At 39.1% G+C, this 20415-nt stretch overlaps 1 protein-coding gene across 2 annotated transcripts in view; it reads left to right on the forward strand.

The window, feature by feature from the left end:
* The window catches only part of Iqgap1 (IQ motif containing GTPase activating protein 1), a 107112-nt gene that overhangs the window by 73065 nt on the left and 13632 nt on the right, over window positions 1–20415 (forward strand). For both annotated transcript variants that reach the window (XM_071608601.1, XM_027920063.2), the window contains 18 exons: window positions 2229–2319; window positions 2505–2672; window positions 3921–4063; window positions 5773–5943; window positions 6634–6717; window positions 6812–6883; window positions 6980–7049; window positions 7377–7585; window positions 9175–9330; window positions 9566–9729; window positions 10185–10409; window positions 14250–14390; window positions 14484–14568; window positions 15644–15876; window positions 16456–16588; window positions 17743–17845; window positions 18327–18462; window positions 18873–18960. In XM_071608601.1, the coding sequence (XP_071464702.1) occupies window positions 2229–2319; window positions 2505–2672; window positions 3921–4063; window positions 5773–5943; window positions 6634–6717; window positions 6812–6883; window positions 6980–7049; window positions 7377–7585; window positions 9175–9330; window positions 9566–9729; window positions 10185–10409; window positions 14250–14390; window positions 14484–14568; window positions 15644–15876; window positions 16456–16588; window positions 17743–17845; window positions 18327–18462; window positions 18873–18960 (2472 nt within the window). The remainder of the gene's footprint in view (window positions 1–2228; window positions 2320–2504; window positions 2673–3920; window positions 4064–5772; window positions 5944–6633; window positions 6718–6811; window positions 6884–6979; window positions 7050–7376; window positions 7586–9174; window positions 9331–9565; window positions 9730–10184; window positions 10410–14249; window positions 14391–14483; window positions 14569–15643; window positions 15877–16455; window positions 16589–17742; window positions 17846–18326; window positions 18463–18872; window positions 18961–20415) is intronic.

A 20415-nucleotide genomic window follows, 5' to 3' on the forward strand; every position in this document is an offset into this window, starting at 1 on the left:
TGTGTTTGTTTTTAATGCAAGTGTTTTTAGGCTGCTTCCCTTGGAGACTGGAGGTTTAGCCTGTTGCTTATGACTTCTCAATTTGCAGTTTCACAAGCCTGTTCCTGACTCATAGTAGTTTCACATTGGATCTATTGTTTCACATTTCCAGCACTTACTTTTAAGACTCTAGGGGATTGTGTGTGGTCATTTTCTATTTTCAGTAACAGAAGGTGGCTAGTGGGTAGGAGAGTCTAGTAGCTATTCGGTGATTTTTTTTTTTTTTTCTTTCTCTTTATCAGTTTACTCTTTTTCCTTTCTCAAGACTATGAACTTTTTAAAATTGGGACTGGTCTGCCACCCACATAATTTGGTTAAATGATCTTCTCTGTAACTTTGGGATTTTTGTTTTTGTTTTTTGTGGTGCTCGAACCTAGGGCTTTGTGCATACTAAACAAGTGCTCTACCACTGAGCCACATTTCTAGCCCCATGATCTTTCTTTCTAAAACTCCATATTTGAGAAATATGAATGCTCTCAATTTCACATTTGGTGGGGTGTGGGTTACCCTTTCAGCAACAGTCTTTATAGCTTTCAGGGATATGGCTGCTCTGCTCTGCTGAGTGAAATGTTGTGTTACTCTCTACAATAAGACAGGAAGAAAGCCAGTCTCCCCTAACATTTTGTGGCTTCAGCTTTTGGGCAGTACAATTTTCCACTTTGCCCCAAAGCCCAGACACTGCCTCATCTAGCCACACAGTCAAGATTATTGACTAAGTTCTTTATTCTGCCTCACTGGTGCCTTGGCAAACTATATTCACATCAAGTAATTTCACTGGTTGTTTGAACTACTGTTTATCCCAATTGCTATTAGCACAATCCTCAGGAGCATGGTAATTTTGTTAGGCCTGCCAAGATCACCATAAATGTGCATCTCACAACCTGGCCATTTAAAAATCTGAGGTGTCTTGCCCATTCTGAAGAAGGCTGCCACAGTCATCTGATGAATTGATGCTCTGTATAAAGATTTTAGAGACATCTTATAAAACAAAGCACTCTCACTCTTTTGGAACAGGTAGCTTATGTAGCTATATAAGTCCAACCATTGAAATCTAAGTAGGTGTCAGAGGTGGTTTCCAATTCTGACTCTCAGACTGAGAATAGGTAGACAATAGAATATCTATTGTGCTAACTAATAGTAACAGAAGTACTACCTACTACTTTACTACCTACTACTTTACTAAATCGTACTTTGTTAGCCAGATTTGTGAAAATTGGCAGGTATTAGAGCAAGATATTTCTGGTAATCCAGTGCCTTTCATAATCACCAGTATCCTATTTAAAAAAGTATACCCATAACACATTGTCTGTGAGCTGAGGACTAGGCAAAGCACTTGCCTAGCATGCACAAGGCCTTGGGTTTGATACACAGCACCATATACATACGAAAAAAGAAAGAAAGGTCTAAAGCTATATTTAGAAAGACGGAAATAAGTCATTTCTATGACATCACCTCTGTTCCCAGTAGTCAACTCAAACTACATTGTGGGGTAATGAGCTTTTGTTGAGCATATTAAGGAAACTAATCATCATTTATTGGTGTGTTTCTCTGAAAATGTGTTTTTAATTTCCCAAGAACTGATTTAACATGAAAATGTTAGAATATAATCTGGTGATAAGTTTAGATTGCCTGTAGTAATTCATTTCTTTAAATGTGGTAATTTAAAAAGTTCTGTTTAAATTAAGACTTGACAGGCATTGGTAATCACAGAGAATATTAACTTCCTCTGAATATTTTAAACAAAGGAGACTTTCTAAAGAAAGTGCTACATATTCATATACTTGCTTTAGTCTTTGTCAAAGTCCCTGGGTCCTTTCCCAGTTTTTCTGCTCATTTTGCACCTTCTAGCTGCTCTTGACTTCTTCAACCACTTGAGTTCATTATTTATTTATTTGTAGTTTTAGATGGACAGCATGTTATTTTTTTATTTTTATGTGGTGCTAAGGATGGAACCCAGTGCCTCACAAGTGCTTTGCCACTGAGCTTCAGCCCCGTGCATTTTTATTTGTCCTCCATTACATCTGAGCCATTACCCCTTAAAACCTTTATCAGTTTTTTGATGCCTGTCTTCTTCCATCTGACTAATATATTTGGAACTTCTTCCTCCATATCTAATTGAGTCTCAGAAGCCCCCCTCATCACTTGTACATTGGTTTCATGATTCTCGTTTTGCTTTTAATGATATGTAGGAAACCCAGGATGAGTCAGCTGTGTTATGGTTGGATGAAATTCAAGGTGGAATTTGGCAGTCCAACAAAGACACCCAAGAAGCACAGAAGTGTATGTATCAGCTATTTTATTTCTGTTTTTTTGTGGAGGGTATGGGTGGTGAGGTATTCCATATCTCCATGTTCAGCTTGACCAAGATAGATATGGGGGCAATAGTTGGCCAGTAGGTATTATTAGGTGAACTAGTGTTTGAACTCAAACAGTTTCAGGTTATTAACAATTCTTTTCTGGGATAGTTGCCTTAGGAATCTTTGCCATTAATGAGGCAGTAGAAAGTGGTGATGTTGGCAAAACACTGAGTGCCCTTCGTTCCCCTGATGTTGGCTTGTATGGAGTCATTCCTGAGTGTGGTGAAACTTACCAGAGTGACCTTGCCGAAGTCAAGAAGAAAAAACTGTCAGCAGGTGCGTTATGGAAAAGTGCATATGTGCCTAAAGCTAAGAACTTCAGTATGTGAAGAGACAGATATAGAAGAAGGGAACAATCTTATGGAAAGATGTTTTAATGTAGAAGTACAGTGTTTAGGCTCATTTTATTATGTATTTGTTTATTTTTGCAGCAGTGTGGATTGAACCCAGTGAGCTACATCTCCACCCCTTTATATTTACTTTGAGATAGGATCTCGCTAAGTTGCCCAGGCTAGCCTTGAACTTGAAATTCTCCTGCCTTAGTCTCCTGAGTCACTGGGATAACAGGTGTGCATCACTACACCTGATTACTCTTACTTTAGAGCAAATATTATCCCAATTTTTGAAAATACTCTTTTTTTTCCTTGCAAATGAGCTGTTAGTTATTTTTATGAGAATGTGGAAAGGATTTTTGACCATTTATCTATTATAGGATTTCAATACCTCTGGTTATCTTTAACTTATAGGCAGTTAAAAATAGTGTATCTGAAAACAAAAATAAGACAATTTTATGGCCCTTTGTTTCTTAACTGGATATGTTGAATGGTTGCAAATTTTTTTTGTACTGCAGATTGAACCCAGGACTGCTTTACCACAGAGCTGCATCCCCAGCCTTTTTATTTTTTAATTTTGAGACAGAGTCTTGCTAAGTTGCTGAGGCTGGCCTTGAACTTTTGATCCTCCTGCCTCGGGCTTTCAAGTTGTTGGGATTATAGCATGTGCCACCACACTTGGCATTTGCAAATCTTTTATCAGAACAGTTTTCCAGCACACAGGCCTTAGACATAGACATTGGAAAGGATAGCCAATCATGGTTAGTTTCATAATTTGACTTCATAGGTATTTTCTTTTTATAATACAGATCTGAATAAACTAAATTAGATATTATATAACCATTATTTAATGTAGTCTTAGAATGAACCTTTACTTGCAAAGATCCAAGGAGCTAGTTTGGGGAATGGTTTTCATTCATATTGTTAAAACCTGACTAGAATAACCCTATAGTATTAGACATATAAATGTGGTGTGTGTGTGTGTGTGTGTGTGGCTATGGGTTTCTTTTATCTTTCCTTTATTATTATTATTTTTTAAAAATTTTTAGTTGTAGATGGACACAATACTTTGTTAATTAATTTTTTTTTAATATGGTGCTTCTAATCGAACCCAGTGCCTCATTCGTGCTATGCAAGCTCTGTATTACTGAGCCACAACCCCACTCCTTATCTTTCCTTTATTTTCTGCCAGGAGATAATAATAGCAAGTGGGTGAAGCATTGGGTGAAAGGCGGATATTATTATTACCACAATCTGGAGACCCGGAAAGGAGGATGGGATGAACCCTCAGACTTTGTGCAAAATTCTGTGCAGCTTTCTCGGGAAGAGATCCAGGTAAGTCACATTTCTTCATTTGAGAAGGGTCTGAGAGAAAGTGTTTAGAACTAATATTAGTTGAGGGGAGAAGGACATGTGGTCAGAAGTCTTAGACTAAATTTCAGCTATATAATGTTTTGGAGTAATTTTTATATATATATATACCTTTATTTTTATATTTATTTATTTATATTTTTGTATGTGGTGCTGAGGATCAAACCCATTGGCTCACACATGCTAGGCAAGCACTCTACCACTGAGCTATACAACCCTAGGCCCAGAGTAATGTTTTTTAGTGGCTTGGGGGACGACTAAAGGTAAAACATCTGAATAGTAGAATTTAGTGAGATAAATTGTGTGCTTATTAAAGGAAATTTGATTGATCCAGAGATTATCTGCCTTTCATTTGTTCACAGTATTGTGAAAACAGCTGACACAGAACTGAGTCCAGCAGTGTAAGGCAGGGAAAAGTAGGGGCTCTAATAATACAGTGATGGAAATGTTAAGGAAAAGTTAATTCTGTGCTGTAAAAAGATATTATAGGCAATATTTTAGCAGGTCAGAAAAAGAGGAAAGGCCCTTTTGGGCAGAAAAGACATGTGGGGAAAGGCACTGAGAAAGAACATAGACTATTTAAGGATTAATGCATTAGTGTTGTTGACTGGCATACTGATGGTACTGCATTAAAGGAGGCAGAGGGGGACAGTCTAATAGGCACTATCCTGAGAAATCCAGGCTCCATCTTCTACCAGAGTAGTGTGTAACCCTTGCTGGGTCATGTGCCTTTGAGAATCTTACCTCCAGAGAAACACTCATGTCTAGTGTTTTGCAGGTATGTCAGGACCTAAGAATTTAAAGATGGGGTGATATTACCTGGCTTTATGAACATGACCTTAGTGATCCAACTATCAAGTTAGCAGTCCAGACAGAATGTAAGAAGGGGAAGAAAAGCTACAGGGCATACTGCCAGCTCCCTGTCTTCAGGAGCTTTCCCAAAGGTCTCACCTAACCATGCCTACTCAAAGCAGGGGTGGTTTAAATGCTCATGGTGTTGTGGGGGTGTGGGGGATGCTAGAGGGGAGAAGACTCTAACACCACAGAAAAGGGAGAATGTAGGTATTAAATGGGTAACCAGAAGCTCTTCCTCCCCATTCTCACTGCTGCTGCCCTCATTAAGCCCAGGTCCTCTCACTTCCATTATGACGGCAGCTTTCTGATTCACTCACTTTCTTAAAGTTTCTCCTCACTCCATTCTGTCAGCTTTTCTTCTAATAGTATTATTTTTTTTTTTAAATAAATCTGATCGTTAATTTCTTTGCTTCAAGGTTTTCTGGTTCTCCAGTTCCTACAGCAACAGTCCAAAACCTAGATTGCTTTTTAAGATCATTTGCAGTCTGTGTAGGGATGCCACACTTTGGCATCCTGGGGGCCACCTGTGCAGAGTACACAGCCCTGTAGTGGTACCAATCACTATATTCCTGTCAACAGTGACTCCTTCTCGGCTAGTACAGTGGAGATAGTTGGGTGGATAAAAGATAACTTGTAAAAGAAGACCAAGCTGGCCCTGAAAAAACACACCTGAGGTTTATTTCTATTGCTCAGGTGAAAATCTAATAGAGATTTAGGAAGCAGTGAGGGTTAGATTTGTGCTTTGAATGAAACTTTGGTAAAATTAGTGTCCATTCTCAATTTTGGATATCTTTGAATGTGAACCACTGTTTTTTCAGAGTTCCATCTCTGGGGTGACTGCTGCATATAACCGAGAACAGCTTTGGTTGGCCAATGAAGGCTTGATCACCAAGCTGCAAGCTTGCTGCCGTGGCTACTTAGTTCGACAGGAATTCCGGTCCAGAATGAATTTCCTGAAGAAACAAATTCCTGCCATCACCTGCATTCAGGTATTTCAGAGTGTATTATACACACAGCAAGAAGGCTTCTAGATCAGGGGCAATAAACTGTCAGCTCCTAAAATCAAAGGTGTGAGTGTGTTTCTTAACTTCTGACCTTTTTTTCTCCTCTTAACAAATACATTTTCTTTGCTACCATTGTAATCAGTGTGCTTAATGTTTAATGTGTGCTTAGTATTTAATGATGGTACAGTGGCAGTTCTTGTGCGGCCTCTTCTTCTCTCTAACACTATGCCTTTGTGTAAAATTTGAATCTTGAGAGAAAAAACTGGTTTTGCTTCAATAACATGGTAGCACAGTGTCATCACAGAAAGAATCCTGAGTTAGGATTCTTAGGAATTATGGTGCCACTCATACCAGACACTGGTGAATCTTAAGTTTGCTTCTTCATCTGTAGAATGGGAATACTAATTTTTAGCTTCCTTAATAGATTTATTGTTAAGGAACCAGTCAGCGAGTCTTTATGCTGCACTTTAAACGATGTCCAGGAAGTGGAATGTAGCCACCGTTCTCCTGGAGGAGGTGTGGCCAGGCCCTCCTTCTAGTGTCACTGCTGGAAGCAGTTCTTTCTAAAGCTTCATCATGAACTTGTACTTGGATGATATGTCAGGATGAGATTTTTTTTAACTTCCACTGATCCTTGGGAAATAACATGTCACCTATAATATTTGATGACTGCAGTCGCAGTGGAGAGGATACAAGCAGAAGAAGGCATATCAAGACCGTTTAGCTTACCTGCGCTCCCATAAAGATGAAGTTGTGAAGGTATGGTAGCCTGAGTGAGGTTCCTCCAGGTGGGGTGCAAACATGGCATGTTTAAAGAAGGACTCTTCTAAGTTCCAGGATCCCTTTTCCACAGATTCAGTCCCTGGCAAGGATGCATCAAGCTAGAAAGCGCTATAGAGATCGCCTACAGTATTTCCGAGACCATGTAAGTACTCTTGGGTAACATGGGCCAGTTATATTGCTTCTACTACATATTTGTTAGAAGAATGAGCAAAGGCATTTCTTTTTCTTTGCTTCTCAGATAAATGACATTATCAAAATCCAGGCTTTTATTCGGGCAAACAAAGCTCGTGATGACTACAAGACTCTCAGTGAGTAACTTGGGAGGAGTTGGGTCAGTGCTTGGGAGCCGTCAGGTTCTGGGTGTTCACCACAGATCTCTTTGCTTGTCCTGAAGGCAAGCCTTGGTGGGAAGGTACTACTTGGGATTTAAGCCCCTTTTCTAATGTGGCTAGATGTCTTGTTGCTTGCTGCGTTAGCCATTGTTGTAACATAGCAATAGTATGATAGAGAAGACTGCACTTGATATATCTAAGACGTCTCAAAAATTTTCAAGATAATGCAGATACTTCCTGGACCTTAGAACTTTTTTTGATAACTCTTGTTCTTTGTGTGATATATGTTTTTCCTTCTGTCAGTCAATGCTGAGGATCCTCCTATGATTGTGGTTCGAAAATTTGTCCACCTGCTGGACCAAAGTGACCAGGATTTTCAGGAGGAGCTTGATCTTATGAAGATGCGGGAAGAAGTCATCACCCTCATTCGTTCCAACCAGCAACTAGAGAATGACCTCAATCTCATGGATATCAAAATTGGACTGCTAGTGAAAAATAAAATTACATTGCAGGTATGACCCAATGCCCGTGGGACCCTACAGCACTTTGTGTCCTGCTTTGTCACCTCTGCTTTACCTTTTCTGATCCTCAGGGGGCATAGAGGCTTATAACTTTTTTTCAGCTAATGACATTTTTTTTTTAAGTTTCATATGAAGTAAAATAATGGAATTTTAGAAAATAAAAAATCCTCCCCTAATTCCACTACTCCGTAATCATTTTTTATCCTACTTTTTGTTTTGTTTTTGTTTGCTTTTGTGCTGCTGGAGATCAACCCAAGGCTTCACACATACTAGGCAAGCACCCTACCACTCAGCTACATGCCCAGGCCTCCTAGATATATATATATATTTTTTTTAGTTGTAGGTGCACACAATATATTTTATTTTTATGTGGTGCTGAGGATCGAACCCAGTGCCTCATACGTCCTCCTACATTTTAATGTTAGAGGATAAGACTCTTTTTCCATGTGATAAATATTGTAAGTAATCTAAGGGCAGTATAATACTTCATTAGAAGATACACTTTGAAGGGCTGGGGATGTGGCTCAAACGGTAGCGCGCTTGCCTGGCATGCGCGGGGTGTTGGGTTCGATCCTCAGTACCACATAAAAATAAAAACAAAGATGTTGTGTCCACCGAAAATTTAAAAATAAATATTAAAAAATTCTCTCTTAAAAAAAAAAAAAAAGATACACTTGATTTGCCTCATTTTCCCCTACTGTTTTGACATTTAGGTTGTTTCCCGAGTTTTTATTATAAATAAAATAGCGGTTAATATCTCAAATGATGTTTTTATTATATTTGAATTTTTCTTTTTGAGATGGGATCACACTATGCTGCCCAGGCTGTCCTTGAACTCTTAGACTCAAATAATCCTCCTTCCTCATCCTCCCAAGTAGCCGGGACTATCACTGTGTACAAGATTTGTTTTTCTTTTTTGTGTGTGGGTTTTTTGTTTTGTTTTGTTTTGTTTTTGCTTGCTTGTTTGTTTTCTGTACTAGGATTCCCCTTAGGGCCTTGTACATAGGCAAGTGTTCTACCATTGAGCTGCATCCCAGCCCTCTCTACTTTTTCTTTCTTTGAGACAGAATCTTGCTAATTTGTCTTGGTTGGCCATGAACTTGTGACCATTCTGCTTCAACCTTCTGAGTACCTGGGATTATAGGCATATACTAACCATGACTGGCTTAAGATGCTTTGTTGTTGTTGGTGGTGGTGGTGGTTTTGTTTTATTTTATTTTTGGGGGGAGGTACTGGGGATTGAACCAGGGTGCTCTATATTTTTATGATAAATTCCTAGAAGGTGGTTTCCTGATTCCATGGACTGTTCTTTTTTTGTTTTTTGTTTTTTTGTTATCCCTGAGCCTATATGAAAAACCACCCATATAGCTCATATTCCTTATAGGAAGGCAGAAGTTGGAATGGAGTTGATTGGAATACTAGGCTAAAATAGGATATTTTAGTGGTTCAAAAATATTTAGTGGGAATCTGCCAGCATAGAAGACCTTCATGTAAGTGTGCAAGTACTAAAAGACCTTTTCACATGCCCAGAGTTTCCTTTTAGAAAACTTTTCAATCTGTGTGTTGGTTTCTGTTTATAGGATGTGGTTTCCCACAGTAAAAAACTTACCAAAAAAAATAAGGAACAGTTGTCTGATATGATGATGATAAATAAACAGAAGGGAGGTCTCAAGGCTTTGAGCAAGGAGAAGAGAGAGAAGTTAGAAGCTTATCAGCACCTGTTTTATTTACTGCAGGTGAGTGGCTCCTTAAATTGGTATTGCAACATTTAGTTCATTTACTTTCCCACAAGGAAATCTTACGCATACATCTCTTGAAAGTATTTCTGATTTCTACCGAGGGTATGTGCAGGGCTGTCTTATTTTTCTTTACTTATCTAACCCTTCAAATTAAAAAAAAAAAAAAAAAAAGAATATTTTTTGTCAGTCTTCATGTTATCTAGGAATTACTTATCCCTTGGTTTTATTTCAGACCAACCCCACCTATCTGGCCAAGCTGATTTTTCAGATGCCCCAGAACAAGTCCACAAAGTTCATGGACTCTGTAATCTTCACACTCTACAACTATGCATCCAATCAGCGAGAGGAGTACCTGCTACTGCGACTGTTTAAGACAGCTCTCCAGGAGGAGATCAAGTACGCAGGGATTGCTGCAGAGTGGCGCCCCTTCCAACCATCACAGATGCTCATAGTTTCAGAATCAGTCCTGCCCAGGCCTTTTCTTTATCTCAGTTAATTTGTGAGAAGTACTTTCTAAAGAAGCATCCACTTTTTAAAAATTATATATAAAGTATATAATATAAAGTTTTGCTTCTGGGAGAATAAGATATTTGCTAAATTAATTTTAGAAATATTTTATTGTCAGATACAATTCCAAATAAAGCTGATCCAAACATAATGGCCCCATATGTCTGTCTAAGAGGCCCTCATCATGACTCCATGAGTCAGTATATAGCTGCAGGAAGGTCCCATGAGTGTTGGGAAAATTTTCAACTTGCTCTGTTCCCAAGGATATGGGAATCTATAAATAGGAATGCTCTTTAAGATGATAAATTCTGAGATTAAATTGAATTGTATCTGATGTTTTATAGGTCAAAGGTAGATCAGATTCAAGAGATTGTGACAGGAAATCCTACAGTTATTAAGATGGTTGTAAGTTTCAACCGTGGTGCCCGGGGCCAGAATGCACTGAGACAGATCTTGGCCCCTGTCGTGAAAGAGATTATGGATGACAAATCTCTCAACATCAAAACTGACCCTGTGGACATCTACAAATCTTGGGTTAACCAGATGGAGTCCCAGACAGGAGAGGCAAGGTATGATAGCTGTACCACTTTTTCTTTCCTGTTTTTATTACTTTCTCTGCCTTTTAAAAAATGTAATCACCTTTGATTTACAAAATAATAATGGTTCTAATAGCTTTTCCTTAGAAAACCTGTTCTTTAAACTGCTAAACTGGTAACAAATTTGCTTGTTTAACAAATGTTTATTGAGTATTTACTATGTCCCAGGCACTGTGTTAGATACACATATAGTAAAACATATAATAATGAGAGAAACAAACATGCTTTTTGCCCTCTCTTTATAGTTTATTAGATAAGAGAGACAACAAATAGATACATAAAAATAATGATAAATCGAGGGAAGTTTTGGGAGGTTTAATGTAGGGTACTATAGTAGAAAATACAAGAGAAAGCAGTGTAGATAGGGTGGTTAGGGAGACTCTGACTGAGGAGGTGGAATTTCATTTGGCTGAGGCCTTGGTACAGAGTGTTCATGCCTCAGTGCCCTACAGTGGAGGGTCTAGGACCTGAAAGGATCCTGATATAACTAGAGATTCAGTTGAATGAACAGGAAGGCTGCAGATGGGTGAGACCATCCTATTTGATTAAAGTAAAATTTTAAAAATGGTATAGGGTGAATGGCCAGCTGCCCTGGTACACTGAGAGACTAACTAAATTAATTTATTATAGGAGATTTCTGTGCCAGGCCTATAGTTTAACCACCAATGTTAACTTACCTAAAGCACAGGTTTGTCAGTCAAATATGGGTAATACTGGTAAAACAAAGTTAAAGAAAGCCAAAATGTTTCAGGTTTTATTGAGCTTGAGTGAGGAATGGAGATAAGAGCAGCTTGATGTCTGGTGTTTTTCTTCTTATAGAGTAGGGTTAGCTCATACATAAAGCTCCCGGGAGTCCACACCATTGCAATTCAAAGTGTGGTTTGCAGGCCAGTTATGGGAGATCTTGTGTGTAACAGTTTAGTTCAGCTGACGTTTCTCAATGAGGAAAACTGTACATTGATTTTCATTCTGGCTCAATCTCCTCATCTTGTCTTCCACTGGTTAAAGACTGGCACTGATCCACAATTTGAATAACACTGTTCTACATCATTCTACTTTGTATCTGGACGCCATGCAAAGGAGGAAGTGTACCCTCCGTGAAGAACAGAACATGCTGACTCCTAGAAAGAACTTATCCCTGCTGGGAATCATTTGGCATCTGATTTTTGTTCTCAGTACTTTTAGTCTTTCACCAGGATTCAGATCATTGCTTGGTGTGATGAAATACTTGTGTGGGAAGTTTTCTCTTCCTTCCTTCTCCCTCTCATTCTCTTTTATGTCTCCCTCTCGACCCTTTTCTTTCTCCTTCCTTCTCTCCCTCACCACCTCTCTGTCCCTCTTATCCTTTCCTTTCTGGTATGGAAGGAACTCAGCCTTATGCATACTAGGTACACATGGTAGCCCTGAGCTACACCCCTAGCCTTGTCTGGGAAGTTTTGCTGGCAGCCTAGAGCTTCTCTGGTTAACAGCCCATGGACAATGGCTCAAGGGTACTAAGTTATTCCCCTTGATGGTCCATGAGTCAGTGCTATTTAGATCAGAATTCCTGTGGCCATTTTTTTTCTCTTATGGCTATCAGTAAGAAACTCTTGTTTCCTTTTACTTTTCAGAAAATGGAAATTGATTTTAATATTTTTTTGATACCAGTAACTGTGAGGTGTGGTGGGAACCATCCTATGTGTGGACATCACAAAGGCTAGAGCCTTCCTCTTGCAGCTACCACACAAGCAGGCCATGACCTTGTCACCTCTTGGGAAGAATGGTCACCTCTGAAACCTTAAAAGGTTTAATCTTTTCTCTGACTACAACCATTGATTTTAGTACTTTTGTTCCCTTTGCTCATTGCTTTGTTTTCCTTGTTTATATTTTTTTAATTAAAGAAATATTTTGGGGGGCTGGGGTTGTGGCTCATTGGCAGAGCACTTGAGATATATATATATATTTCTTTTTTTTTTTTTTTTTTCTGTACTAGGGATGGAACCCAGGGCCTTGTGTATAGTTAGGAAAGTACTTTACCACTGAGCTACATTCTAGCCCCACTATAATAAGGCTATTATAGATTTTACTAATATTAAATAGTAAGATACATAGTACAACTTTTTATAAATTCCAAATTGCTTATTGTTTCTCACTGAATGTTACTATTGAGCTGAATTCATGTATTATAGTCTACCTGTGGAGTATTTGACACTATGACAGAGTCATAACCCTATCTACTTGTATTAGTTTCCTAGGGTTGCTATAACAAATCACCACAGATTTCTTAAACAATAGAAATTTGCCTGGTTTGTTGGGTGTAATTCCAGCAACTCAGGCAGCTGAGGCAGGAGTGTCAGAAGTCCCAGGCCAGCCTCAGCAACTTAACCAGAACCTGTCTCAAAATTAAAAAAATAAAAAGGACTAGGGATGTATCTCCATGGTAAAGTTCAATCCTCTATATGGGAAGGAAGTGGGGGATTTATTCTCTCACTGTTCTGGAGGCAAGAAATCTGATGTCAATATTGCTGTGCTGAAATCAAGGAACTGGCGGGGCTGTGTTCCCTCTGGAGGCTCTGGTTAGAAATCTGTTCCTTGCTTCTTCCAGCTTTTGGTGGCTGTTAGTATCCCATTACTTGTGGCCATATTGCTGGTCTCTGCCTCCTCCTCTTCTGGGTATATGAAATCCGCCTCTGCCTTTCTCTCATAAGGCCCTTGGGCTTAGGGCTCATCTGGATAATCCAATATAATTGTTACTATTTTTTGACTTTATGAAAGTACCAAAACCATGATCTCTGCATTTCATTTTGTGTTTCAACTTCCTCTGTCCTCCCTCCCATTCTGGTTAAGCCGTTCTAGCACATCTACTGTTCCCATGCCAGTTCTGACTCATTCAGTGCCCTCTCCTTAAGTAATCTCATTAGTGCCTCTGGCTCCGATTCCTGTATGTAACTGTCTACTCCCTTCAGCATCCAAAAGGCCTCAGATTCTATTAAATGTAGTTTATCTACTTTATATCCATCAGATTTTTTTCTCTTGGTCCCCACTGCTGCACCCTTGGTCATGCTCAGGATTTCTTCATCAGGCTGTGACATTGATCTCCTGCCTCTTTCATCTGTGTCTGTCCGTATTTAATTCATTACTTACCAGAGCAGTCTTCCTCAAAATGCATATCTCCTAACTTTTGATAGTTTCCACTGGCTTCTGATTACTAACAAGTCCAGATTTTGTTAGTGTATATGCAGGTCCCTCCTCCCTTTCTTTGCATTTGATCTTCATTCCTGGAAGACCCTTCTCTCTTTTTCCTGAGTTCAGTTGTCTCTTCCTTTTGGAAGCCACCTTTGCTTTCTGCAGTCTGAGTGGTAGTCTGTAGTCCTGCAGCACTTCTGGTCAACTTCTGTTTGTTTATACTGATCCCTGTCTGTGTCTCCCACGGGACTGGAAGATTATCAAGAGAAGATATATCTTGTCTTTAATCCTAAGTGTTTATCATAGTGCTGGCACAAAATTCATGACACCTAATTCACAATTTGAAAAACTGAGTTCAAATTCTAGCCTTGGGCTGGGTTGTGGCTCAACGGTAGACCGCTTGCCTTGTATGTGCGAGACTCTGGGTTCGATCCTCAGCTCCACATAAAAATAAATAAGTGAAATAAAGGTATTGTGCTCAACTACAACTAAAAAATAAATATTAAAAAAAAAATTCTAGCCTTACCACTTAACAGCTCTGTGAGCATAAGTGTAAGTTACCTAACCTTTCTAGATCTTTCTGTGTATAAAAGTCATGGTTCCTGGCTGTCAGTCTAACATAATTGGGGGGAATTTCTGCTTTTCCAGCAAACTGCCCTATGATGTGACCCCTGAGCAGGCTCTGGCTCATGAAGAAGTGAAGACACGGCTAGACAACTCTATTAGGAACATGAGGGCTGTGACAGACAAGTTCCTCTCAGCCATCATTAGCTCTGTCGACAAAATCCCGTGAGTGCTATCAGTTTTTATGACCCCAAATATAGCCCAATGTTAGTGTCTTGCTGTTCGTTTGACCCTTCTCACTGTTTATCCATCCCACAGTTATGGGATGCGCTTCATTGCCAAAGTGCTGAAGGACTCCTTGCATGAGAAGTTCCCTGATGCTGGTGAGGACGAGCTGCTGAAGGTAAGAGTCTGAAAACCGACAGAATCCTGCCCTTCTAATAGCCCTTTGAAGAAAAAGTTACAAAATTAGTCCTGACAGACCATTAGTGGGTGCCTAAGCATAGTTTCTGGCATAATTCACCATTGATTGTGAACTCTTGAAAGCAATTGTAAATAGTAAATCATGGCTCTCTTGGTATGAAACAGTTCCTATTCAATTTGAATGGCACTCAGTGTACCTTAAACACAAGTAGAGAAAGATGGATTTTTTTTCCTGTCTCATTAAATTTCTGAGTTCTATCTTCTCGCTGAAGAATTGCTCCCTCTGCTGGTGGCCAGGTGAAAAATAGCAAGCACAATTGTTTCTGCTAAAGCTATTGCTGAAAAAACTTTCTTACTCAGCTACACTCTTTTCTTCTTCTTTTTTTTTAATCTGAACGCTTTTTTCTTCTCTCTCCTAGTTCTGTGCTTTTCCACAGTGAGGCCTCGATTCTAGACTTTCTGTTCAGGTGAATTAATTTTATTTTTTCTGAATGAAACCTCTAGGGGAAATGCTGTGACTATCCTTGAATTCTTCTGCAATAGAGATGTATGTTGAGTGATTTCATTTCAGAGGCATAAAGTTTGCCTTTGAAGTCTGCAGCATGAGGATGATGGGGGTTGGACAGCTTGCACTATGCTAAGTAGATTGTGTTTAAGTACTTATCTTAACTATGTTTATTAGCTTCTTATAATGAAAAGCCCACCTGTGTGAAAGTAAAAAGTGCATGTGAATGACAGCAGCCCTATTTGCTACCATGATATATGAACAAAAGATGCCCTTAAGTCTATCATTTTTATTTCCGAATCTCTTCTTTCATCAGTTACTGGTAGTGGTTCTCCCTTTTTTCCCCACACCCAACAAAATAATTTTTATTCTAATTCTAGGCCCTGAGAGAAAGTTTATCTATGCATGGTGCATGTGCGTGTGTGTGTATGTGTTTTATTTTTTTCCTCACAGGATTGCATTTTCTCGTTTTCGTTGCTAGCAAAGTCATTAGTGGTGTACTTGGTGATATGGTTTTTAATAGCCAGCATTATTTTTTATCTGTTTCCAGATTATTGGTAACTTGCTTTACTACCGATACATGAATCCAGCCATTGTTGCTCCTGATGCCTTTGACATCATTGACCTGTCAGCAGGAGGCCAACTTACCACTGACCAACGCCGAAATCTGGGCTCCATTGCAAAGATGCTCCAACATGCAGCTTCCAATAAGATGTTCCTGGGAGATAATGCCCACTTAAGCATCATTAATGAGTATCTTTCCCAGTCCTACCAGAAATTTAGGTAAGAGAAAGGCACAAAATATCTGAAAGATTCTGTGAGCATATTTTAATCTCTGAGGGAAAAGAAAAGGTTAAATACCACCTCTAGCTTTCCCTGGACTGAGCTGCCATATCGCAAGATACATGTTTGATATACTCAGGGCTCCAAAGGATGGTGCATTCGTTTTGAAGAAGATTTTCTTATGACATAGACAGTACTTAATATAAAAACAGTAGTTATAGGTTAGGCCCATGTTTCTTTGTAATCAAAGAAGAATTGAGTGCTCTTAATTTTGATTAATTAACAGTTTTGGATTCACTGCTTCAGAGTATTATCCTACAGGTAAATGGCATGGGTGTCTGAGAACTGTCTTAAATTGTAGTTGAGTGGTTTTTGTGGGCAGAACTAAAACTAGATATAGAACAGAATTATTTGAACCAGTATCCCAAAGCATCAAATATGCAGTAGTTTCTCTAGAATTAATTCTCTTCACTAGCTTCTGTCTGAACTCATTGCTTGAAAGGTTTGTGGACTGTCTTCTTGCAAGCTTCTCATGTGTGTGTCACTTGTTGGGGGGCTGCCTCCTGTGTTTATTTTCAGACGATTTTTCCAAACTGCTTGTGATGTCCCAGAGCTGCAGGATAAATTTAATGTGGATGAGTATTCTGATTTAGTAACCCTCACCAAACCAGTTATCTACATTTCCATTGGTGAAATCATCAACACCCACACTGTAAGTATTTTTCTTTAATTACTTAATTTCATTACTCTGTCATTAATTAATTATCTTCCTTGGCTGCTGCTTACTATGTCTGGTGGTCAAGTGTCTCAGCATCCTGTAATGTTAATGACACCAAATCTTGTTGTCTTTCTTCCTTTGCTTCTCCCCTACTCCCCGACAATTCTGGGTATCAAAACTATAGCCTCTTGCATGCCTAGTTTCTGGAAATTATTCCCAGGTCACCTACATTAGAATTATCAAGTTACCTGACCCCACCACAGGTGGACTGAGTGAGTCAGAATCCCTGGGCTCCAAAATGTACATTGTGAGCACTTATCTAGTGGCTTGAAAAAATTGTATTTTTTAAAACATTATCTAGAATACCAATTTCTTCCTCTCTGTAGCCTTGGAGTGACTCCCCCACCCTTGGAAGCTCCTATTTCCATAGAGTTTTCAAATAATTTCTTTCCCCTTTGGGGACATGCAGAAAAAAAAATGAGGATGTATGTGAAATATAAGTGAAATTTCAGGGACTGTCATTTCTGAGAATATAACCTATGATAATACCATCTTGAGGGCTTGATAATGAAATATTCATTTGGTGTGCTTTTCACTGAATTAAAAGATATTGTGCCAGGCATGGTGGCACACACCTGTAATCCCAGCAGCTCAGGAGGCTGAGGCTGGAGGACTACTAGTTCAAAACCAGCTAAGTGCCCCTAGGTTCAATCCCTGGTACAAAAAAAAAACCGATATTATACACTGGCTGCATTTGATCTCCCACGGTGGGGGTTAGGGTGCCCACAAGATACTCTACCCTGGAAGCATTTACAGTCTGAATGTGAGTTATTTGAACTGGCAGTAGGCTATATTGGTGAATTTAGATATTGAAGTCTATGGATTTCATTGGGGCCGTGAGGTTTAAAGAGTATCAGTGTTTCTTCTCCATACATCATAACATACATCAGTCAATGGAGCCTATTGTGCTACTTAATATATTTTGTTTTTATTTGATTTAATTGGCTGAGGATTAGCTTGTCAGTGTTTTGAACATACGAGCTTTGTTGTCTGGCCTCCTTTGTATAGATCACTGGTAGGCATCATGGGTGGGGATAGGGGCTAGACAGCTGGGTATGAAAATGGCATTGAAAATAGGATCTTTTCAGCTCCTGTTAGACCACCAGGATGCCATTGCTCCAGAGCACAATGATCCAATCCATGAACTGCTGGACGACCTTGGAGAGGTGCCCACCATTGAGTCCCTGATAGGTAATGTTCTGACTTAACTGCCCAGAAGATGAGAGGTGAACACGACAGAAAAGTGTTGTGTTGTCATCACCTCCTCTTATTTTGCACTTTACCAAATTCTGGATATGTATTGGGAAACAAAAACAAATGTGGCCCCTTTCTGTGAGAAGTTGAAGTCCAATGGAAGAGATCATTTTAAGTATAAATAATCATACAATTAGAAAGTCCTGTAAGGAAGAGATTTTGAGAGAGAATTGTGATATTACAGTGTTAAAATTATTTGTCAGCTATTTATGAAATTATTTCATTATGGATCCTTTGCCTTTTTAGTTTTGGCATAATATTTTCTTTTATTTCTGAGTAAAAAATATTCTTGCCACACTATGTTGTCTTATTCAAGTATCATCTTAGATTTGCATATTTTATTTGTATACTATCGCCCAAATATCTCCTCCTTTTATTATATTAACTCTCTTCTCTCCCCCCACCCCCAAACCTTCAGGGGAAAGCGCTGGCAATTTAAATGACCCAAATAAGGAGGCACTGGCTAAGACAGAAGTGTCTCTCACATTGACTAATAAGTTTGATGTGCCTGGAGATGAGAATGCAGAAATGGATGCTCGGACCATCTTATTGAAGTGAGTATTGAAAGTAGGAAGAATGAAGTGAATATAATTCAAAGATCCTTGGACTTTTGGTGAGAGAACAAACTGGATTGTACCTGAAATGATCCTCCTGGCCTTCATAACCATCATAATTCTGGTTATCTCTTATGTTATGCATGGCATTTTAATACCTTATTTGTATAAGTATTTGTCTATCTTACTTTGCTAATGTTCTAAAATAAAATTTAAATCTCAGAAATCATAACCCTGGTACCTACTGTGTTGTAATTGTGTAAATAAGCCCAGGGCCTCAAGTACCTTGTATCACCAGCTGTCTGCTGGCATCTCTGTGAAATGATATTTGTATTGCTATTGCTTCGGTTCACTTAAAAGGAAGCAAAATACACAGTATAATGTTTAAATGCTTTCTCATCTCATTTTAGCACAAAACGTTTAATTGTGGATGTCATCCGATTCCAGCCAGGAGAGACCTTAACTGAAATCCTAGAAATACCAGCCACCAGTGAACAGGTAAAATTTTAGGTTTAACTTAACATCTTCCTAAGTAGATAAGCTTTCCTGTAAGTGCATGCCAGGGTTAAAGGAGGTGGACACAGATAAGAGATTGTGATCTAGGGTGACTCTGGATTTAACCAGAGGATGGTGGTAATTAGGACTAGTTTGAGAAAGTTGTTAGTTCCAGAACATCCAGAAAATGTTCTTAGGACATAAAGCTCTCTGACACGTACATGCAGAGAGTGAGTCATTTTAACCTGGGGCAGAATCAATGAGTTCATTTAGTAATTTATTGAATATTTTATAGTTGGAATTCTATCAACCTTGGTATATAGAAGAAAAGTACAGAATGTGGCTCCTAAATTTAATGATTTTAAGATTCTGGGACTGGGGATGTGGCTCAAGCGGTAGCGCGCTCGCCTGGCATGCATGCGGCCCGGGTTCGATCCTCAGCACCACATACAAAAAAAAGATGTTGTGTCTGCCGATAACTAAAAAAAAAAAAGAAAGAAAAAGATTCTGTTGGGGAAATGTGACCTATATACTGGAAACAGTGATAAAACCATTTAAAATTAACTCTATACAGAGTATAAAAATGATATAAGTTTGAGGAAAGAGGTGAATGAGGAGGAGGGCATCAGGAAGGCTCCATGAAAAAGTGGAACTTGCAGAATGAGCAGGATCTGGATGTGCATTTAAGTCAAGAGAAGGCATTCTGTGCAGGAGAGCCCACATGAACAAAGGTGCAAAGGAGAGGAAGAGCGTGATGTGATCAGACTACATATCTAGGATGAAGATATGAGCGGAAGGAAGTAGTGAGAAAAAAAAAAATCACACAAGACCAAATTATTTAGAACCCAAAAGCTAGACAGGAATTTAGCCCTGCAGAGATAAGGACTAAAGCATGTTTGTAAACCCTGAGGTCATTTAATATTGATTAATTGGGCAAAGTTGTCAGGGAAGATGGTGGTTGAATTATCTAAATGTGTGATGAAGTCTCAGAGTGAGGGGTGGAATGGGGAGGTAGGCTTTGGGAAGGGTTGGTGGGTCCACTTCATGTTTAAAACTTGTTTCTCATTTGTCAGATGAGAAAGTTGGTCAAGTCATTTTTTTTTTTTTCATGTTTTAATCATGGGAATTTTCTTCATTAAGTTGATAACTTACTTAGAAGCCCACTATAAAAGGGAGATTGGTAGAGGAAAAGGACCAGGGGGGAACGGGAAGAGTTGAGTGAGGGGGAGGTAGTGGGGAGTGATATTATCAAATTACATAGATAAATCATGTGCATGTACAAATATGTAACAACAAACCCCATTATTATATACAACTACAATCCACCAGTGAAAATGTGGGAAGAGGTAGGGAAAGCCCCCTATAAACCAAACATGGTGGGAACATCTGAAACCCAAGCTACTCAGGAGACTGAGGCAGAAAAATCACAAGTTCGACGCCATCCTGGGCAAAGTTGAT

Source organism: Marmota flaviventris, chromosome 2 (genome assembly GCF_047511675.1).
Source record: "Marmota flaviventris isolate mMarFla1 chromosome 2, mMarFla1.hap1, whole genome shotgun sequence".
In the NCBI taxonomy this organism is placed as follows: Eukaryota; Metazoa; Chordata; class Mammalia; order Rodentia; family Sciuridae; genus Marmota; species Marmota flaviventris.